General features: G+C 40.8%; 1 protein-coding gene across 1 annotated transcript in view; it reads right to left on the reverse strand.

Annotated features, from left to right (window-relative positions):
* SEC63 (SEC63 homolog, protein translocation regulator) overlaps positions 1-22,142 on the reverse strand; it is a 620,356-nt gene extending 598,214 nt beyond the window's left edge. The window contains exon 1 of the mRNA XM_069235447.1: positions 21,766-22,142. Within this exon, the coding sequence (XP_069091548.1) occupies positions 21,766-21,889 (124 nt within the window). The 5' untranslated portion in view covers positions 21,890-22,142. The remainder of the gene's footprint in view (positions 1-21,765) is intronic.
* Positions 22,143-23,565: the final 1,423 nt, after the last annotated feature.

A 23,565-nucleotide genomic window follows, 5' to 3' on the forward strand; every position in this document is an offset into this window, starting at 1 on the left:
TGTTCAACAGGAAGAAAAAAACATAGGAAATGTGTTGCTTAATGGGCACAGTAACAAGGGCATTTACAAATGATTTTGTTCCTAGCATGGGAAAACCCCAACTGCAGTAGGCCCAGCAGTAAGACATTTAGGCTTCCAATTTGATGCTAACCTGACTGACTGCTCAAAGCAAAAAAACTGTCTTCAATCTGCTGAGATCTTGGCTTAAAATACTTCTGCTTTTCTAACAACATCCAAGGCCTTTAGTTGTTCGGGGAACAATCTTGTGCAGGCTTGATTTTGGGAACTCGCTGTTCTTGGGCACACCAGATTACATTATGAAACAATTCTATTGAATTCACACAGCAGCTGCACGCCTGACTCTTTCTCATCCACAGAGGTCTGCTGTGTCAGCTGTTACGGCGTTACTACATTGGCTCCCTGAATCTCTTTTAAATCACTCTGCTTAGTGTGCAGAGCCATTCGGTGGACAGGGCCAATTTACCTCCAAGGTAAATTTTGTTATAACCCATTCAGACCATTATTTTCTGCTGGTACTAACCTGCTGATCATTTCAAAGTATAAGCACACCTGAATGTGAGGTAGAACTTTTACATTCTAAACCTCTGTCTCTTAGAATAGCCTGCCAGTATTCCATCACAGTATTCCAGATTTATGATTTCTTAACTCCCTTAAACTTGCCCCTACCAGGTCTCTAAAAATCTACTTGCCCACTCAGATTTTATCAGGGCGAGTTATGCTAAGGGCCTCGTGGCCCGTTCTGTGTAAAGAGTTTGATCTGGCAAAGAACAGTTGTTCTTTTCATCCAGAAAACGAATGAGCAATGAAGATGCATTTAAATGTTGTTTTCATACAGTCACGTTTGCTGTGCTTTCAAACCTGGAGGTCAAATGTCTCCTTTTGTCTTTTTACAAATTTCTGCTTATTTTATCCTACAGATTGCTGTTTACTTTTCTCTCTCAAACTGCAAAGTTAGAGGATTTTGTAAAGTGAACTTAATCTACTGGGGTACAGGAAATGAGTAACTATAAAGGCTGTAAGACAGGAGTTTTTATCTAAAACTTTTAAACAGCTTGTGAAAAAAAATGTTTCAAAATATATCAGCAGTTAGGAAAACATTTTTTTTTTTAATTCAGAAGTGTAATAGAAACAAAGATTTTAAAAGGATGGAAATAAATTAGAACACTTTACTTGGTGCTGTGCAGATGATAAATATTTGCTGAAACCAGATATTGAAACACTGTTTGTACGCTATGTAGTTTTATCAGTGAAAGTGAATGCCAGTGGGAAAGTTTGAGGCCATTTCAATGGATGATGTGCTGTCTGTAAACAACAGTGCACTACCACATCATGTTTTAGTAATATATATTTATTTTTATTAAAAATGAGCTTTAAAACATGACCTGCGAAACACCCAAATGGCCTAAAGCTTGCACCTTTGCCACGCACAGCTAAATACTCCACATATTACATCATTGATGACACCTTCTACAGCATCAGTGATATTACTACTGCAACATTTGCGATAAAATCATTGATGAGAAAACTGTGCACAGAGAGGGTGCGAGTTATAATTACTTGAGTTAACCATAACTATAACTGCTGAATATCTATGGTTTTGTGCGAGGAAATTAAGAACCTAACTAAAATGTCCCTGTCACCTTTGTTTTTTTCAGTGAATATATATCAAGTGTACCCGAGAATCTTGTTGTGCATGTAAAGTTTTGGGATGATCCGTCAAGCGGGGATGAGAAAAGAGGGGCGGGGTCAAAAAAATGTGTTTCCCATTTTAATTCCCCACAGAGATTTCAGACACAACTACAGTCTGATCTGCTGGTTGGAATTACACCAACCTTGGCAGGAAGGTAGCTCTTGGTCCAGAGACAGTGCTTTTTGTTATTTGGGGTAAATACATTCAGTATTGTTTGAGAAATAAAAGGAAAAGGAAATGTGTATATCTAGGCAGAAAAGCACAGATCTCATGGTGAGATATGATTGGCTGTCAGCACTTCAACCAGAAAGTGATGGCAGCTATCTTGAGACCAATATACATGATAGCACCCCATTGAAATGCATTGTAGTGAAAGGCATGTTTTTAGGGTCACAAAAAGGAGAAAGTATATAGGGTGATGCCAAAATTCAGCTACAATATAAATCAGTTGTTGATGATACCATACTAATTTTAGGAATTGTGTATTCTAAGGTGATTTTACCCTGCTGGGATTTTATGAATCATGTTTGAGAGAAAACTGTTTGCTTAAGATTTTCCCATAGAGGTTATGGAAGGTGCTCCAGAAGCTAAAATAAGAGCACATTTTCTATAAATTAACACGATCCTTCTCAGGCATAGGAGAATGAATTCAGACATTCTCAGTAAGACATGTACTTCCAACAAGAGTGGCCTGTCAGTTGATTCCTTTGTGTTCTACTGCAGTCTCTCAGTGTTCTAAGAACAAATAGAGCGCTAACAGCCTTACTTATGACAAAAGTGTGGCACACGGGAGTCCATCTTGATTGAATAAAACTGGTAAACCTTTAAAACAATAATTTAGAAAGGAACAAAATGAGCAGGTTCTTTTTGTCATATAAAAAATGGTTAGTGTGTAGAAAAATAATTACCATGTTTTATATGAGTTCTCAAATATCTTTCTCATCTATTTTATTAAAACTTACACTTTCAACACCAGAAGCAGACTGCCAGTTAACTCCCTGGTGATCATCAGCTTTCTGTGTTCTAATGAGCAACTAGACTGCTAACATTTTGAACGTATACCAAAAGTGTGCCATCCCTGAATGTCATCTTGATGGAATTGAAGTGGAAAAATTTAAGGATTTTCTACGGAGGATACTCCAATAAATAAGGAATTTAGGGAGCCAGGCCCTTCGTCTGACTCCTCCCCCGTCTCCCAACCGTTCATTGCAATGGGCATCTCACTTAACGTTAAAAAAAAAAACCTAGAAATTTCTGACCAAAACCCAAAGGTTCCAGGGACATTATAGTTAGGAAATAGAATTCAAAAAAACCTTTAAAATTCACTAAAAAAACAAAGGTTACAGGGACGGTATGTTATAGTTCGGTTCAGATTTTACCCGCAGAAACTCTAACTCCTGCCCTCGCCATGCACTGCTAATTACCCACGATATTACATCACTGATCATATCACTGTAACATCTGCAGTAAAATTATTGATGAGAACTGTTCATGGCAAAGGTGCAAGTTATTCTTGCTCTAGGGCACGATTTTTAACTACGTGAAATAATTAAGTTTAACAGCTGATTTTCAATGTTGTTATTGTGTGTAAAATCTCAGCTTAACTATAATGTCTATGTAACCTTTGTTTTTTTTCAGTGAATATCTAAGGGTTTTTTTTTTTTAATACTATTTCCCAACTATAACGTCCCAGTAACTTTTGTTTTTTTCAGTGAAATGTGTGTGTATATATACACATACACACACACACACACACACACACACATTGTGGAATTTAACAAAATATCTACTTGTCCATGGGACAGGCTGCTTCATAAATCTACTTGTCCTGTAAACAAAAAAAAAACAAAAAAATTCACTTGTCCCTTTGGTGCCAATTAGTGCGGTGACAAATGATGGCAGCAATTTCCTTATATGCCACCTCTCCACAGAGCACACACTGGGGTTGGAAGTAGTGGTGAGCAATAGTTCCAAGGATGGAATGCCCTTTTCAGTCTGTGGAAACCTACTCACTTGCATGTTTTAAGGGGGTTTTCACCAGTTTCTCTGATTTTTTGCAATACTGGGAAAGGTTGGGAATTTACACCTGACAAAGGCAGAAGTAAAACTTCTTCCAGGGTCGGGGAAAAAATTGGTTGGAGGAAAGTGAACTTGTAAACATTCAACATGCTTGAATGAACAAATCTACACATTCATATTTGCTTGTGTTAAAATTAGGTTTACAAATATTTTCTAGGAGTTCTGGCCTACTTCAGTAAATTCTTGTGAATTCATGAAAGCCATAAAACTGCGCTAATGCAATGACATATCCCATGGATGCACTTTTGTGACACTCTTTAAAATGTGGGCGCCTAAGTAGGTCTGACCTTAAACAAGACCTTTTGTTTTCATTAAAATACTATCTAATTATCAATCAGCTGGCCTCGCTGTGTGTGGCAGCATTCTGCTTTTTCACAAGGAGCATATCTGCACAAAAAGACGTTTTGTTCAGTGCCTGGGACTACTGAGCAATGTGTGCTTTTTGAGACCAAAGAATATTTTTTTCTTTTTGCCAATGTTTGTTGTAATGGTGTGGACCCAGTATACCCCAGAGCAGTAAAGGTTTACTAAAACAAGACACACATTGACAAAACCAAAAGGCTGACCACCAGTGTTGTACCTTTTGCCTTTGTCAATGCTTTTTTTTTTTTTTCATGTGTCCCATAATCTTGTTAAAAATGATTACACTGATTTTCCATTATGAATAGTTTAGCATGCATCAACACATTTGACTAAATGATGCTTCAAAGAAATAGTACCTAAAGTTTCACAGTAGTTTAGCAAAACTTTGTTTTCCTAGTTGCCTTTTTGTGAAACTTTCATTTTGAAATCAAACAATCAAACTTGCTTTCAAGCTTCTTAAAATATTTCCATCTACTCAGAGCATTCTGTGAGCATTATACGTAGCTTCATATTGTTAAACTTTGCAAACGTGTGTACACATTTTTATAGTAAAACTACTCTCAGTAGTGCAGTCCGAGCTTACATTTTTTTTAGAGCGCTCACTCTTATAATAAAGACTTTGCATTAATGAACCATGAATACAAGATTGAACAGCATTAACATTAGGACTCAAATTTAACTGCAGACATTGCCTTTCCCTGTGCCATAATGTGGTACTGTAAGCTGGCAACCAAAGGCTTTGTGCTGCAGGGTGTTGTCCTAGGGACAAAATAAACTTGTTGTCCTTGACCCCAAACAATGTGTCCTGGGCGTCAGGCTGCAAGAATTCCACACCTCTGCACATGCGCGCACACACACATTTTCTGTTTAATTTAAGACACACAACACTTACTTTTTGTTTTCTTTAAGGTTCAGGTCTAATGCCAGCTGATCTTTTTGGGCCTTATCTGGGACTGAAAGCCACACCTGTCAATTCCAGATGTCACAGCCATAATCATGTAAGTTACTGGCATTCAGATGGCTGATGTACAAATCAAATGCATTTATCAGCCCATCCTTACGTTACGGGTGGGCCACATTTTTTCTGTTTAGCAGCGTTGTTCATACTATCTGCCATTTCCTAAACTTTATTTAAAATACCCACAAACACACCACGAGATCCATGACCAGAGTTTCCCATTGACATAGCAAAATCTAACAAGACTGTCCATTCATTCAGCGATTAGTCTCATTAAGTACAATGAGTGTAAAAACTCAAACGATAATTCTTAATAACCAATGTGCAGTGTTGTGTATGATTAATTTTCTGCATTTTTAAATCATTTCAAAATTACGAACCATGACTCTTTGTCCACATAAATGGAATATTGTGTGAACACAATCACTATAGAAAGAAAACAAATTATGCTTCACAAGTCGTCTCTAGGAGCACTGGTTTTCATCTTTCATGTATACTTCATTATGGCAACATTGTGTACAACTGCAGGCCAATACGGCTTTCATAATTTATGGAATATATACACCTATGCCCAACTGTAATCAGATATGACTAATATTTAGCGTAGTAGTGTGCGGGCACCGGACTTTCCATTTTTAGGTCTGGCGTTAGCCAAGACCTTTCGATTTAACTAAAATATGTATAATATATTTAGAAACAAGGGCTTTCAGCGACCTTTGTTTATCCACTAATCTGCTGTTGTGTCAATCACATTTTGCTTCCTCCCACTACAGTACACAGCATCCAGCAGTGGGTCAGAATACTGAAACCACTGGTTACCTTCACTTGGAGTGACTGCCACAAGAAGCACATCGGCACACAAGCTAGTTTCCTTCAGTACCAGTGTTTTGTTGTTTTTACTTTATAACTACTTTAGTGTTGTCTTTGTGTTTACAGACTGAAATAACAGCAGCTCGATTCTGTTGCAAATTTTTTTTGAGGGTTTTGCTTTTCTGACGCTATTTCACAGCATTGTAAATCAGATTGTGTCCATTTGACATTGTTCTGCATTAAGCTATCCTCCTTTCACACGTTTCTTTCTATCCTTGCTCCTTTCTCTTCTTTCATTCTTGTCTTTTGTCATTCTTTCCCATTCATTGTTCATTCTTTTTTTATTTTTTATTCCCTTCTTTATTTCCTTGTTTATTTTCCTCCTTCTCGTTTTTACTCTTTCATTCTTTATTTTCAATCTTTTTTTCCTTCTTTGTCATTTTTCTCTCTTTTACGGTCTTTCGTTAGCACCTTCTTTCAGCCCTACTGTCCTCTTTCCTTCTCTTTCATTCAACTTCCTCCTTTCTTTCCTTCTCACTTTCCTTCTTTCTCAAAGGCAAATGTCTAGAAGTCAGTGCCAGACTGACTGACTTATTTAGATCTGTGTTAGCCAAGACCTTTTGATTTTACTAAAATTATGTGTATACCAGTTATTTATTGGGGTTTCGGGCAGATTGTATCCATTAGTCTGTGGTTGGTGTGATTAAGGTTTTTGTTTTCCACTCTCTCCAGCATGCATTAAGGAGCAATGTATCAGCCTACTTCAGCCATTGGCCAACTTCAATATTGGTTACAGCAAGGGACACATCCACAGTAGTTCCCTTCAGTATCATGGAGGTCTATGGTAAGGTGTGTGTTTTTTTTTTTTTTTTTTTTTAGGAGACCAAAAATCGGTTTTGGCTGTAGCAAATGTTTGTTTTTTTTTTTTTTTAGATTGATGAGTTTTGCAAAAACCATGACCAAACAAAACAAGAATTGCCAGAAAGTTGGCGGTGCCAGACCTATTGGCTTTGTCAATGCTTCCTATTTTGGAACGCTACAGGCTTAGCTTTCTCCCCGCAGGTCTGCATGCATAACGTTTAACTTTCAATTCAGGCGCAGAAAAAAGTCTCTTCAGGTTAACAGTCCACAAATCAAAGATGCCTTGGGGTTTAGAAGCTAAAGGCAAAAGGCCCCAGTGAGGTCATATTTTGGCATCCTAAAAAGATAACAAATCTGGGTGTAAAGTAGCAATGTAAAGTCCTTCATACAATTTGTTTGCTGCATCAAACAGTTATACTTATAAAAAGGAGTTAACGTGTACTTACAAAGCTAATGATTTACTGCTTTCCCATGCAGCTTAAATCACAGCGTGAGACTCTCTGCTCCTAGGGTTATCAGCGTATGATGTCTTCGAGTTCCAACGGCAATTGCTAATAGCAAACAGAGGGATCTATAGGTTGCTCAATGGCTGAACTCAGTAACTCTCTTTCAGGACACAACTTTATATTCCATTCCTCAAGATCGCACAAAATCGAAACATTATAATAAATAACACTCCCCGACTCTTTAAAAATACAAGATTTAATTAAAATATTACAAAATAAATTGTTTTTTTAATCTCTGGCTTGCACCAAGCATTAAGATAGGCAGAGACCAGATTATTATGTACTGGTGCTGAGATAGGAGAACTGCAGCTAAATGCAGAACAGGACCCAGTTCAGCAGTCTGAGGATGAAGGCAAACATGTAGCTGTAGGTAAAATCAGCAATTTCCTCCACAGACGTGGCCAAGCCCTGCTTTAATGTTACATCCCTTCTTTGCCTGAAGAGCGCAGCTGTTCCTACCAATAATTTGCCTTTCGCCCCACTCTCGACCTCTGCAACCTGAACCAGATGGATAAAATGCACACATGATTACTGACTCAAATATGTAATTGAAGCAGATGCTTAGCTTGCTACAAAATGTGCTTATATGGTACAAACGCAGCCACGCAATTCTGACATCTCCTCGACTGACTGGCATGAACTAGCCCTCTCTTTAACTTATGATTTTAACTACAGTTCATCTAGGCAAAGCCAATAGGTGACCGTTGACTTGTTTATGATTTTCATTAGTGCCCTTGGCACTTGCCTCTATGGCGGTTTTCATGCCTCGTGTGGAGGCATCGTACTGTGTATGTTTAGAATGCTTTATATTATAACCATTGTTGGATGATGGCTAAAACCCTTAACACTGATATAACATTTCAGGCTGTTTAAACCTGTAAAATATATAGGGCTCTGCAGACTATGGCCCGAGATTGCGAGATGCATGTAACTTGTGTTTTTTCCACCTCGTCCTTTCCGGGTATATTCTCGGTCATATCTGCCACCTAGAAACGGTAGAGTGGAAACATTAAAAACGACTGATGCTTCATTCACTTTGAATCGCGATAGGCCATTTACAATTACCTAAAGATTTAACATTATCTATCTGAAATATAAATGAGATTTTAGATTATGTGTGGACTGTTGTTCACCTTCGGTTTCTGCTCCTGACTCAAGGCTATCCCAAATAAGGTATTACAACTTACAACCTTAAATGCTTACTTATTGCCACTGTTTCCAGTCAATTTAGTGACCGATTATGCTTTTGTCACCCAATGGCACAAAGCAATACCAGCTGATCTGACTTCAGTATTTTAAATAATCGCTCCAATAAACTGCAATCTTAATAAATCAGTCTCACCCTTTGACATCACAGTCTTAAAGGAGGATTTCGCTTATCGGTAGATACAATGCTTAAGAATAAAAAGAAAAGATTCACCCTTAAGTCCCAAACACCTGGGTGCACTTACTCAGCTGGCATCCAAAAACGTATACATAGGCCAAAGAGTCCACTCAAAACTCCAGTTCATTTCTCTTTGGACTCATATTTCCTCTACCACTTTCTCATCAGTGTGGATACTTTTCACGTGTGTTTCCTTGAATGGTACTCCAAGTCAAAGTTGTTTTGTATCCAATGAATAGATTTCCATCTTTTTAAAAGAACCAAAATTAACAAGGACATCATCCTCTCCCTCTTATCTCAGATGTAGCATAAGCACACAGTATTCAATAGTTGCTGCAACACCTCATTCAACAGTCGACCGGAACGGCAATATCACCTAATTCAAGTAATATCTCCTTATCAAACGTCCCTAAAATCATAAGGATATTGTCTACTTTCTCCGTAGTGCATCTGAAATGTTTAAATAAAATTGCTTTCGTGGAAGAGCAACGCCCTTGGATCAGCTGGGCACAACCTAACATGTTAGCATTCACTATCGTAATCATCAACAAAGAAGAATGCAGGTGGACTCCACTGGCGAGGTAAAGAAGAGGACAATAACAGTATCATGTATGATGCAGCCAACCTCAACATATGCAGGGTCCTTAAGTCTGGCAGCTTAGTCCGACATAAACAGCTGTTATTACTGTCATAGAAGTCATTTATACATGAATGCCAAAGTTCGATCACAGAGCACATCATTTGTTACCTGCCTTGCGTGTTGTACACAGACAGGTGCAAATTAGATTCCAGAAGAGTACTGCCTCTGCGCCAGTACAATGCATGTGGTCCTAGTAAAGAGCAGCAGCACAAGTGAAAAAGTAATAATTATTTTTTAAACCTCAATTAAACTTCATACGCTTCAAATGTATTTCAGCATCATAACGTACAGCACTGAGATACAAATCTACACCGTTACCTGAAGAAAACGAGGTGTATGTGTTTTATCAATCAGATCTAAGCTTCAGGCAGAACGGTGGAGTACGCCACTCAGACTGCACCCGTTCTCCACAACATGGACAAACTGAAGCAGATGTCGTCAAGGCCATTGGTGTGATCCTTGGGGAAAGCGAGGATTACGATTACAAATTTGGGCGGTTAAAACGATGTGCAGGTGTAAAAGCAAAATGTAACTGGCTCCGCAATACAATAAACAGGAAATAACCTCTCCCCTGAAGAGGCACCCCAGCTTTGTTGAAGCAAATTTGGCAGCTTTGCTGAAGCGAATTTGGCAGCTTTGCTTGCAGTACTTTATCACCGACTCAGAAACCCGGCTTCATTTAAAATGACGCAGTCTGTTGACTTATGTCATTGTGGCTGGCACTCCTTCCATATTGCTCAAGTCACCCCAAGCAGTAGAATGCAAATGGACATGAAGGGGAACACTAGGGTTTGGGAGGGGGGAAACCGAAGCTCTGGACAGAAAGATATTAGGCATTTCACAAACAGTTAGCAATGAAATGCCTATTTTAGTATTACCGAGCTATCTAAATAGCCAAGACACTTTCTACACCATAGCACTGTTGCCATGAAGAAATTAATCAAGCCAGACTGATCGTTTAAAAACAGAAAGCCATGTTTGACTTTTTAACATGAACGTTTCCCCAGTGCAGATACTCGGAACTTTTAACTTAACTAATGTAGTGCACCTAAAACAACTAGATTTGACAATAATAAAACAAGTGCTGACCAGCAACGATGACAACTATCATTTCATGGTCCATTCCAGACAAGATACTACAAAATTACAATTACTGCCAAGCAGTACTCTGTATTGACCAGAGTACAATTGGCACCATAACTATCGCTTCCAAGTGATCACAGAAAGGGTATACAAATAAAATAACATATCGGCACGCGTTCAGGGGAAAAGACAGCACGTATTGCTGTGCCTAGATAACGTGTTTTCTCACAATCACTAATTTACGTAAGACTGTAAAAGAGTTATAAAAGTTTGCAACGAGACAGTTCGACCCACTGGCTAATTATTGTTAGCAATTTAACAACTTAATACTGCAGACTGTCATTTGATAAATGTTTCAAATACATAAAGTAGCATTGTATTAACATCGACATAGCATTTTCATTTATGCATGCCAGTTAAGTGCCATATCCCCTCATATAAATGAAACAACAGAAATCAACCATGTTCGCTGAAGACAGCGAACAATCTTACCCCATGCAGGGGTAAACAGATCAATGGTCGCACAAACTTATATTGGGAACCTTTTTTTACTTCTGCCTGTTATCATAAACCATCCCTTAATGCACAACAATTACGTTATCAAGTCTCATTCATGCCCTTGTAACAACGTTAAGCAATCTTATTGCCAACACAGAAAGTCCAGGTCCAACAATCTAGTGGCAACGTATGTCTACCATATAATAGAATTACGCCACTCAAACAGATATTTTACATGAACTAATTGTCTTTTTAACAACGTTTCAACGCTATTTGAGATACTACAAGGTCTTGACTACAAGAAAGCTACTGAGTTTGTCAATGTCTTTTAGCCATTTTGTACACCTAAGCTGCACAACATGACAAAGTAAAAAAAAAAAAAAAGTTTTAAAAAGCGCTATGATTCCCCAGTACGGAAAGAGGCCAAGTCAGGGGCAATGCGGACAACAGGGGTGGAAGGTAGTGGTTGGGAGCAAGGACACTAGAGGATGGGGGCAAGCTGATGGACACCGGAAGGAGGGTGGAGGGGCTAGGGCAACCAGCCACAGAAGGAGGGTTGAAGGCAAGCAACAACAAGGACAAAGGAGAGCAGGGTAGGGGCAATCAAAACGGACTGGGAGGGCAATAGAGAGGAACACGTAGGAGGGGCAGGTAGGCAGAAGTACACAAAGGAACCAGCTGAGGATGGCGCAATCTGGTAGAGTGGCTAAACACAAAGAAAATGTAACGTCAAAAAAAGAAAGAAACTGAAAAATGAGCAGTGCAAGGCCACAAGTAATGCACCTATGCTCAAAGGGAGGGACAAACACACAGAGGAAGGAAGTCCTGCAGCTGACCAATACGAAGCAAGTAAATGAGAGACAATGAAGCAAGCCAATTGCAAGCAATAGGTGGCCTCTAAGCCCACTATTGGGAAACAAAAGGTTTCAAGGCCTAAAAAGAGGGAACGAAAGCAAGGAACACAGTTATCAGGGAAGAGGTAAAGAATAAAATGTAGCCCCTTGAATGCATAAGGATGAGGTAAAAATATAACATGCCCTTGATCACCTTAACAGTGATGAACTCTATGCATAATCTGAGCAACTAATGGATGTCTTGTAGTATTTCCTTATTAACACATATGTAAACATTTAGCAAAATAACCAACATAATAAATCAACCAAATTAATTTTCTGTAAGGCTTATTTCTGATCTGGAAACAAGAACTAGTTAACTAGGGTTAAAATGTGATTACCATAGAATATTGTGTACTTTTTCATGCAGCAAAACTTACTGCTGAAACCTGTAAGTGTCTGCCAAAAAAATGCATTTTATGTCAAGAACGGAGGCTCCTATTATGCGTTTCTCTTCTTGCTTTATTAACACAGCAGTCAAGAAAAAACTACAAATCCCATGGTACCAACACAGGGAACCAATGGGATTAAAAACGTAGTACATAACATATTGACCAATAGAAACTCCCCCGTGCCATTATGACGTCACTTGACTGCAAGCAGCCCTCTTTTCTTGCTGCTGCAGTCAAGATAAGTTCACTTTTCTTTCCTCCGATGCTATTGACGTTTTTTCATAATATATTTGTGTGTCATATTCGAATTAATTCCTATTGCAAATGTTATGTTGTCGGCAAGTTTGCCGCATTTCCTTCTTTAAGCGCTTCCCCGCGCTCACGTTCGTTTTTTCTGCCCTCGGGTAGCAACTTCGTTGCTCCGAGGTCAGGAAGACAAACGGCTTTGTGCGCGCTGCGCGCGCGCGACGCGCTCGGGGTTTCCCTCGCATCTAGGAATTAACCGTCATTCGGTTTTTTTCCTGACGCGAGGACCCCGACTTCAACTCGCGCTTTCCTTACCGCTATTTAACGACCGGAACAGCCGTCTTCACGCCGCAAACAAGGGATTCCCTTATCTCCCTCGTCTGCTATCGGCAACACCTTTCTTTAGCCCGCCCTCGAGTGGGAGGGGTTGTTTTCCCTCATTAGTTCAGCCTCAGTTTCTTTTCACATTAACCCCCGGTTGTCTGAATTTTGCCAGAAGGCAATTTCTATTATTTCAAGCCCTTTATTTTCAGGAGTTTTTCCTTCTTATTAGAGAATTTGAAAGAGGAAACCCTGACATGGAAAATAATACATCTTCTGGGGAACAAGGTGTACCCAGTGATATAGAAGAAATCAGAAATGATCTTCAGAACTTTATTAAAAACTCTGTCCAACAGGCAATGGCGTCATCTATGCACAAATTCTCAAAGAACCTAGAGTCAAACTTTTCAAATTTATCTAAATCTTCGGCCCAGTCTGCGGGGGAATGCAGTCTACGCCAGCCTGTCAACCCTATGGGTTTGACGCAAATGGAAAGTGAGTTCACCTCACACATGACAGAGGACGCGGTTCCTCACAAGGCTCCTGCCAAGGAGAATAATAATATGGTCCCCAAACCCTCATTGAAACGGACAGCTAAACAACGTAATATTTCTCTCCCCACGCCCACTGTTTCCACTCCAGACTCCGATGAAGATATCCCTGATGCGGATTCTGACTACGTGGCCTCTGATAAAGACGATACTGATTCTTTTTCACCACCTCCTCCCAAAAAACCTAAAGTTCCCTCTGTTTCTCCCCCCCCCTCTTTTTGATGCTGAGGGTTTCCCCATGTTCGACCCTTCCCACATTCTTCCTCCCAATTCCACAGAATGGTTCCCTGCAGACCATGTTGGTCGTTACGTGGCTCAAAAATTATTTTCTCCACTTGATAAACAAACTAGAGCCAAACTCAAATCAGAGTGCCCTCGGCCAGTGCTCCCTCACAAGGCTACTTCTACTCCTTACATTGATCAGCAGATGCTAACCTTTTTCAATAAGCAAGGTAAAGACCCTCGCAAAGGGGTAGATAAGGCATGGTCGTCCTGTCAGGACAAATTGTTGGACGTCATTGGTCCACTTACCAGAATTTTCGACATGGTTGAAACGGCCAGACTAGATGGTAGCTTTTTAGACCCTGAAGAACTATTGTTGTGGGTACAGCGTTGTTTTTGCCTTCTGGGCAATGCTAATGCCTCCCTTATACATGAGAGACGCAAGGGCCTCCTTATAAAATTAGACCCAAAATTGATTAATTTGGCAACGGTTCATCCTCAAACTCACACCGAAGGACAACTTTTCGGAGACTCTTTCATCAAAGACCTCGGAAAATATGTTGCTACATTCACCTCCTTGGACAAGGCACAACAGTCCATGAGAAAGATGTTCAGTCAACGCGTTTTTGCCAGGGCCGGTAGAGGCAGGGGCCGCTTTACCGGCCGAGGTACCGCCACCCAAGGCTCCAGAGGGTACTACGGTTCTTACCAACAAGACTTTAGACCTCAATTCTACCCCCAACGCGGCAGAGGTTATCGTGCCAGATCCTTCAGACACAACAAAACCACCAATCCCACAGGTAAGCCCCCAGGTTGGTTTCTTTCCAACAGGGGGTCGCATCTTCCATTTTCTTTCAAATTGGTTAACAATTACTGCAGATGTGTGGGTGCTAAATACTGTACAAGGTTACATCATAGACCTTTATTCTACCCCAATACAAACGTCCTACATTCCTCTACCCCAGTTTTCCACAGAAATGACTCATCTAATATCTCTCGAAGTAAATTCTCTCTTCCAAAAACAAGCAATTTCAATCACCCAACCTCATCCTTTCGGATTTACCAGCCCAATTTTCCTTGTTCAAAAGAAAAACAAAAAGATGCGTCCAGTCATCAATCTAAAACACTTCAACCGATTTGTAGTATACAGACATTTCAAAATGGAAACAATTCTCCACCTCAGAGATATACTTCTTCAGAACGACTGGATGGTCAGACTGGATCTACAGGACGCATATTTAGTAGTTCCTGTACATCCAGAGTCAAGGAAATTCCTTCAGTTCCACTGGCTCGACCAGACTTAGCACTTTACCTCTCTACCCTTCGGGCTATCATCTGCCCCTTGGTGCTTCACCAAGCTCTTGAGACCCGTGGTGGCTTTTCTAAGGTCCCAGGGCATAAGGCTCCTAATTTACTTAGACGATATTCTAATTTTGAGTCAGTCTCCCCAATCTCTCCCTCTCCATTTACAAACAACCTGCTCCCTTCTAGAGGATCTAGGTTTCATCATAAACAGAGAAAAATCTCTCCTAGTACCTTCCCAGGTCATAGAATTTCTGGGATTTCAAATCAATTCTATCTCGGCAACCCTGCTTCTACCTTCCACAAAAATAAGATCCATAAAGTCAGAGATTCTTCAAGTCCTCCGCAGTTCTCTCATATCTCTCAGGACATTGGCTCGAATAGTAGGCCTTCTGTCCTCTTCCATTCAGGCAATCTTTCCAGGTCCCCTCCATTACCACTCTCTTCAAAGACTAAAGATCCAACACTTGAGGAGGGGTCTTTCATATTCCGACCTCATTCCCTTAGACGTGGAGTCCCGCACAGAACTTCAATGGTGGATAGACCATTTAGATGCTTGGAACGGGAAAAGTATTTTTCCGTCAGCCCCAGATCTTGTATTAGAGTCCGATGCAAGTCGTCTAGGCTGGGGGGCCCGGTGTGGTCCCATCTCGACTGGAGGTACATGGTCTTCCGAGGAGTCCAAATTGCATATCAATTGTTTAGAGATGCTTGCCGGCTCCTTTGCAATCAGAAGCCTAGCAAAACACAAAGTGCATTGCGCAATACTCCTCAGGATGGACAATATTTCTGCGGTAAGATACATAAACCATCTTGGAGGCACAAAATCCAAACCTCTAGCGGATTTGGCCAAGAGTTTTTGGGAATTCTGCCTTTCAAACCATCTTTCGGTTCATGCAGAGTACCTTCCAGGAACTCTCAATTCAGTCGCGGATTGGCATTCTCGCCATCTCCGAGACTCCAGCGACTGGAGATTACACCCTTCAATTTTTCACAAGATTCAGTCCTTATGGGGTCCTTTTTCCATAGATCTGTTCGCATCTCGACTGAACACTCACCTTCCCCAATTTTACAGCTGGCGCCCAGATCCCTTAGCTTTGGCATCAGATGCCTTCTCACAAGATTGGTCTCTTTCCCTCAATTACGCCTTTCCCCCCTTTATCATGATCAACAGAGTTCTTGCTCACGCCAGACGCCAACAGGCCTCTCTTATCCTTATTGTACCGTTCTGGCAGGCCCAGGTATGGTTCCCTACCCTCCTGGAACTCTCAATAGATTTTCCATTGTTAATTCCGTCCTTCCCAGACTTACTGCTGGACCCTTTCCAACGTCCTCATCCCCTCATTGTAGACAACATCCTCACCCTTTCAGCCTGGAAGATCTCAGGAATTCCCAATCTTTCCCTTTCATTTCGTCAGAAGCTTCCCAATACATCTCAAATTCCTGGGCCCCAGGGACAAAGAAAGCTTACAAATCAGCCTGATCTTTATGGGACAGCTGGTGTTTGGGAAGGCACCTTGATCCCTTTTCAGCGGATGTAATTTTTGTAGTTAATTTTTTGGCTGCAGAAGCTAGTAAAGGTAAAGCTTTCCGTACCATTAACCTTTATAGGTCGGCTATTTCTTCTAACCATATACATGTTCATGGCAAACCGATAGGCGAACATCCACTGGTATGCAGATTAATAAAGGGAGTAAAATTTTCCAAACCTCCTTTACCCAAATATAATCAATTATGGGACGTTAATATTGTTCTAAAATATCTGATTTCATTACCAGATAATCCTTTTTTGTCTCTAAAAATGTTATCTGCTAAATTAACAATGTTATTGTGTCTAGTTTCCATCAAACGTTTATCAGATGTAAAAGCTCTGGACGTCTCCAACCGACAGTTCACCCCTTCGGGGGTGCTGTTTTCGGTTGTAAGACGCACCAAGACCAGTTTATCGTCAGTTTTTTATCCTTATTTCCCGCAGCAGCCCAAATTATGTGTGGGCCAATGTCTTAAAGTGTATGAACAAAAAACTGCAGATTTCAGAACATCCTCCTCCCAGCTTCTTATTTCTTTTAGGAAACCCTATCTACCGGTTTCGTCTCCTACTTTAGCTCGATGGGTTAGGTGGATTATGTCCCTAGCGGGTATCGATATCTCCGGATTTGGAGCTCATTCTACAAGAGGGGCTATGGCCTCCAAAGCCTTCTGGGCAGGTTCCCGTTTAGAGGATATTCTGAAGTCTGCAGACTGGTCTAATGACAATACCTTTAGAGTTTTTTATTGTAAACCTGTTGATGATGTTTCATTAAATGTAATTAATATGCTTTGAACTCGCATAATAGGAGCCTCCGTTCTTGACATAAAATGTAGATTTTCCTAGTTTATGACGGAAAGTCTTACTTTTATTAAAGACACGGAGGCGAGTATTATCCCACCACTAGTTTAAACATTGTTTCTCCCTTCCTTTCTTTCAGCGACAGTTCCAGCCGCTCAACCAGGGTCCTAGTACGTTTTCTCCATACTTTGAGAAGAATTCGTTCAGGACATGCACAGGATCGTATTCTCCTGTTTTAATGGACCACTCCTTCCTTTGTAGGATTTTGGATTTTTCTTCCGATGTTTTTGCTTTCCTGATGGCTTTGTTTATTCTTTGTTCTATTTTTCCGTTACTATTCTACAATTGACTTCATTCGCAAGAAAAGAGGGCTGCTTGCAGTCAAGTGACGTCATAATGGCACAGGGGTGTTTCTATTGGTCAATATGTTATGTACTAAGTTTTTAATCCCATTGGTTCCCTGTGTTGGTACCATGGGATTTGTAGTTTTTTCTTGACTGCTGTGTTAATAAAGCAAGAAGAGAAACGCATAATACTCGCCTCCGTGTCTTTAATAAAATTAAGACTTTCCGTCATAAACTAGGAAAATCTACATTATATTAAACACTGCAAGTTTTTCCAGACAAATAGAAAGCACGGTTAAATGTGGTGGGACGGCTAACAAATGAACAGTAAAGAAGACATTGCACTGCTGCAGTTAAAGGAGCTTGTGATGTTGGATTAAATGATCGTAGTACAATTTAACGGTTGTACTAATTGAAAGAGTTTCTTTACTTACTGTGGATTTTCCCTTGCGGCTCAGCATGAAACAGTGAAAGGGGGCAAGAAGTCACAAATCGAAAATAAAGTGTTTTTCAGGTTGAAATATGTAAATTATTTGAACTTTCAGTTTTGAAAGTAAAAGGTAACAAAGTCATGGCATCAGTCCAATCCACAAAAACAGCTGCTTTACCAGAAGAGCTCCCTTTCCCCCAACGTTCTTGTTGACACAACAACTAAAAACCTCATTCATGTTAAGAAAATATAAGTCTGCCAATTCCAGGGGCACAAATGGGTGGGCTTCGAAAATCAAAGAAAGAGATCAGGTGGGAGGAAAGGACATATGCACAGGTGTAAGGGATACTACAATTTTGAGGGGGTGGGCCGGATCACCACAGACATCCTTGGGGAAAGCTAAACCAGGGGTCTGGCTTGACTAAGAGTCAAAGCACAAGCTGAGAAAATGAAAGATGCTATTGGGGTAACAAATGACATACAAAAAAGGATAAAGACTATAAACAGGATGTTTTACAACACTTCTTAGTTGCTTAAAAGTTGCCCAAAGTGTGTCAGTTTCTCATGATCTCTATCTAGCACACACTGTCATTAAATACGAAGCTACATAATTTTTTATTAGCCACATTTTCAGTGAGTGCACATCCTGTAATGAATGATCTCAATGTGCTCTCAAACTTGACGGTTAAGGAAAATAATACAAAGTGAAGTAAAACGATAGGCAGAGGATCATACAATTTCGTCAAACGGGAAGTCGGGATTTGAGTCCATGATCACATATGGTACAGTTGAGAGACTGTAAGGTTACATCATCAGCTCTCCCATTTACACCAAACACCCACATATGATTTAAAGGCATGGTTTCTGTCTGGAATGTTAACAAAGACAGTGAATTTAAAACACAGTAACTGAACGTGCTTTTCTGAAATCATGCTGCAGGAGCAAAATATGTGGGGGCTCCGAGACCGCTTTTTGTTGCAAACTATTTAATTGCAGTCACGTAAGTGTTGAGCCTCTACTGAAAACACTGTTTTCTCAAGTCAGACGGGTCAGCAGCAACATTAACTTTAAATACTATTTCCGGCCTTCCCTTAATTTGCTGGCACCCTAGTTTGACAAACAGACCTATTTTAGGAGAGGCACAACACCCCAATGACTGCAATTTAATAATTAACAAATAATAATTAACAAACATATGTGATACAGCCCCCAACAGAGTTTGCTCCTCGGGTGACAACATATCAGGAAGACTTAGGTGATATGTATCATGGATCCGCAAAGTCCGTCTACCATTGTTGAAAATAAGTTTCCATTTAAAATCTGGGGGGAGGGGAATACTGTTTCTTGGGTCACCACACATCTGGGAGAATTAAGCCACCCTACATACGACGGTTCCAAAATCCATGGGCATATGGATTTATAATGTGATCAATAAATGCCACCCGCTCTGCTTCAGAGTACATATTGATGTGGAAGAGAGGCATGCCCTGTAGAATTATGTGATTCAACTGCCGCAGCTTTTTTTGCATAATTATGAATTTGCCCCATTTTGTACATAATACATCAGCTTCAAAATATGCAGACTTTAATTTTTTTTAAAAATGTGTTTCTAGTTGAAATGGACCAAGAGTTACTGAAAACGTGGCCAACTGGGTTTGTGTGCCCTTCGCAAAGGTTAATTGGTCTTCTTTCAGTTGCTTATTTCTGCATTTGGTTGTTAAACTGGTACTAATGAGAGAAAATCTTAACCCAGAAAGTAGTACCATGTGTAAAAACCACAAAATAATTAAGTCATACTATCAAAAAGTGTGTTGCATTATGCCGCATAAATTGCCTTTCCTTGAACCATAATTTATCAACATGCTGCATAATCTGATGCTTCCCTGACGCATAATTCAAGCTGCCCTGTGTATAAGGACGGAAAATAGCAAAGGAATAATTTGAAACCGATTTAAAAACACGTTTTTAGTGTGGCTTCGTGAACTTCCTAATCAGTGCATAAGTGGAAACCCTTATCCAAGTCCAGGCCAGCAGCGCTGCCTGCAAGTCAATAAAGTGTAGGGCAGTCGTGTTTAGAGTAGGTCCATAAAAAAAAATCATCGGAATAACCACATGAATGGATCCAAGTATAATGAAAATTATATAGACTAGAGGAGGTTATCCAAAAAATCTTGAGGGAATCTTGTCCTTGAGGGTGTATGCTGGGCATACTTTCGGGATGGTGTGTTAAAGGGCTTGAAATTTCTGTAAACTCAAGATTGTGCTTTCCAACATACAATGTTATATTAAGCACGAGCACCAGTACCAAAGGTATACCAACACTGCAAAACCACAGCTACTGACAGGAAAAACCAAACGGTTTAAAATAGTGGTGAAAACACGTTAATGAGGGACAGAGGCTGGAACTGTTAATGGGTGCTCTAATCCTACCTGCCAACGTGTCTAAACCCCAACTTTAAAAAATCATAAGCAAGTATGGCCAATAGCATGATCCAAAACTCTAAATCCTACCAGGCGTCACATACTTAAAGATTAGCTCATCTTTACTCTTTTTTTGAAAAACATGTCTTTTAAACGAGGACTGTGACTTTTTAGCTGATTTATCACAATTACGTTCTACTAAAGAACTGTAAAATGTAGCTGTCACCAAATTTGGTACAAACCCAACGAAAAAAAATATGATTCAGCACGATCACAGCAGAGAATTTCACAACCGGATTTGAAAGCGGATCATTCGTGGTACAATCAAAGACGCTAACAGCTGTAAGCCCAAGGGACGACATAATTAACATGGCACAGGAAAAAAAAATGAAGGGGTGTACGGAAAGCAAAGCTTGAACAATATAGCCACCTGAATCAACCTCAAACTGCTAACACAGATGCAGATATGTACTGATTTTGCAAGGACAATGCGCCCGAGTTACAAAGAATGCAAGAGTACAGATCACAATGCCTAAAGTCACCAACCAACTGCAAAACGGAAAAGCGAATGGGTGCATGTAGGTCTTCTTTTACAAGGCTGAAAGCCTGAACGTCCTGCGTGTTGTAAGGTGTCCCTGGGTTTCATGACAGCGGGACGATTGTTAAAGGGTGCTGCAGCACAGCAGCGGCGATCATGCACTTCACTGACTTGGTACAATTACACTGACTGCAGGGACGCTCGGTGCAAGTTAGGTTTCAAATCTTTCCAGCTGCTATGGTATCCTTTCTATAACATAGCTCGAAACAGGGAAAACGAATAAAATGTTTCAGACGTGCGACTTACACATTTAAACGAATATAGAAATATGCGTCCACTTCTCCATGGATCACTCAAAAAGAAATGGGCACCAAATACATATGCAACGCGTCACACAAGGATGCATTAAATCCCTTCAAAAACTCCTGCAGCCTCGCAGCCTGGGGCACTGTGACCACGGCTCTCAGGCTGCCACAGTTGTAAGCAAGGGACGCAATACACAAATGCTTATACAGCTAGAAATGTGTATTTAAATGTCCAGGGACTGCTGCACATCTGGAGTAAACTGAATGGAAAGTGGGTGGCGGGTCGGTCACTTAAAGAACCAGAAGCTTCACTCTTGGCTAGTAATGATGGCTCAAATTACTTCAAAACACAGATTCACACGTTTGGTAGCCCTTCTTACAGCCCCCCAACACGAACAGTCCAGGAGGAACATTATTGCCTGCCCTGGAGGCCTCAATAACCAAAGGCACACGAGGAAACAGGAGGAGCTGGGACTACCCGGCGATAACAGCAAGTGTAACAGAGGTAATCAACCATCATCCCTGGAGCCTGACTTTGCAGATGCTCGCTACACCGTTTATCGGGAGGGAGTACTCACCGGAGTTCTGGTCCCGGGGCCACAGGTAATAGGTGGCCGGCACGACGATAAGCCCCACGAAGGATGTGAGAAAGTAGAAGAAGGTGTTGCCGCTGTCATCGTACTGGAACTGCTGCCCAGCCATGGCGGCTCCTCTGAAGTGAGGGGGTGCAGGGCAGTGGGGGTCGCGCGCTCACTAACGCAGACCCGGCGCCGCGAGCCAACAACTGCCCCGACACACAGTAAGGAGAGAGGAGGGGCGCCGACGCTTGACACGCCTTGCGCGCGTCCCGTCACAAACGACCGACGAACGGAAAGCCTGCAGTCACACCGAAGCAGCCGGCATTGCTTGTGTCTTGAACGGCAGCCATACTAGAATCAGTCTTACGTCACTTTTCGGTTTCTTACTGTTGTCAAGCTGCGATAGGGTAAACCGAGTCAAGGGTAGTGAAAGACTAGTTTCGCATCATCACGGAGTCCGGCGCTAAAGGCTTACTTTTCGAGCCCTTTTGTCCACATCGTCATATCATGAGTTATATTGTAACAGATATGTTTTGAATTGACAGAGTTACATTTGAGCAACACTATACCCCACCATTCCAAGATGGCTGCCAACTTTATACACTGACGATAGCACGTTCAACGGCAGATGTTGGTCGCGTCCAGCTGTACGCACGTAGCCACACTCTGGAACACATCATCATGTAGTATTCAAATGAACATATATTTGTCAATTACGTCATCCGTTCCAGCCTAGTGTATCCAGGTAAATGAAAATGTGGAATTCTGTCTCTCTCAGGCTGGATTATGTGGAAGCATTCCTTATTATTATTAGTATAAATATACAGTTGTACAGCAAACTAAATCTTGCAATGCTCAATATGCAAACATTAAAAATCTTTAAAAACTAATAGCAACCCTCATTCTTTTGGAATTGTCGGCTTGTAGACTTCTACTATAGATTCTACTGGTTTATTTTGCGGTACATCATGCATGCTCTGGTTAGTTGTACTCCCGTTAGTCACGGAAATAACAAATGTCATCATATACTCACCCCTATCTCTTGATTTAAACCTTTTGTAAGAGTGAGAAACATGCTTAGTTGTCCACAAGTACAGATTTTTGCCAAGGATTATTGGCACATCTTCTAATGGATCGTCAAAATCAGAATAAAACAACTTGATAGAATCTTTACTATAGAAAAGATTCAGGAAAACCGAACAGGAGGAAGCATAGGACATTGGTAAGTGAAAGTATGGTTCTCCCTCAGCAGCAGAAGCTAGGGATAGGAACAAACAAAACAGTTCCCCACCTCCATAACTTTCACATAGTCCACTAACATTTGATAATATACATTGTAACTATAAACACTCATGCTGGGGAAGGTGAGACACCTTACTTTTGGGTGGGGTAGGCACGTGTTGGACCTGGCTTTTTGACAGTGTCATCCCAAAACGTTTTGCCTCCTTCCTCCTATTTTTCTGACCTGTTGTTGTTGGCTTTTGAACTCTGGGCACTTTACCACTGCTAACCAGTGCTAAAGTGCATTTGCTCTCTGTGTAAATTGTACTGTTGATTGGTTTATCCATGATCAGCTATTTGATTTACTTGTAAGACCCTAGTAGAGTGCACTATATGTGCCTAGGGCCTGTAGATTAAATGCTACTAGTGGGCCTGCAGCACTGGTTGTGCCACCCACTTAAGTAGCCCCTTCACCTTGTCTCAGGCTTGCCATTGCAAGGCCTGTGTGTGCAGTTTCACTGCTACTTCGACTTGGCAATTAAAAGTACTTGCCAAGCCTAAAACTCCACTTTTTCTACA

This window comes from Pleurodeles waltl, chromosome 5 (assembly GCF_031143425.1).
Source record: "Pleurodeles waltl isolate 20211129_DDA chromosome 5, aPleWal1.hap1.20221129, whole genome shotgun sequence".
Lineage (NCBI taxonomy): Eukaryota > Metazoa > Chordata > Amphibia > Caudata > Salamandridae > Pleurodeles > Pleurodeles waltl.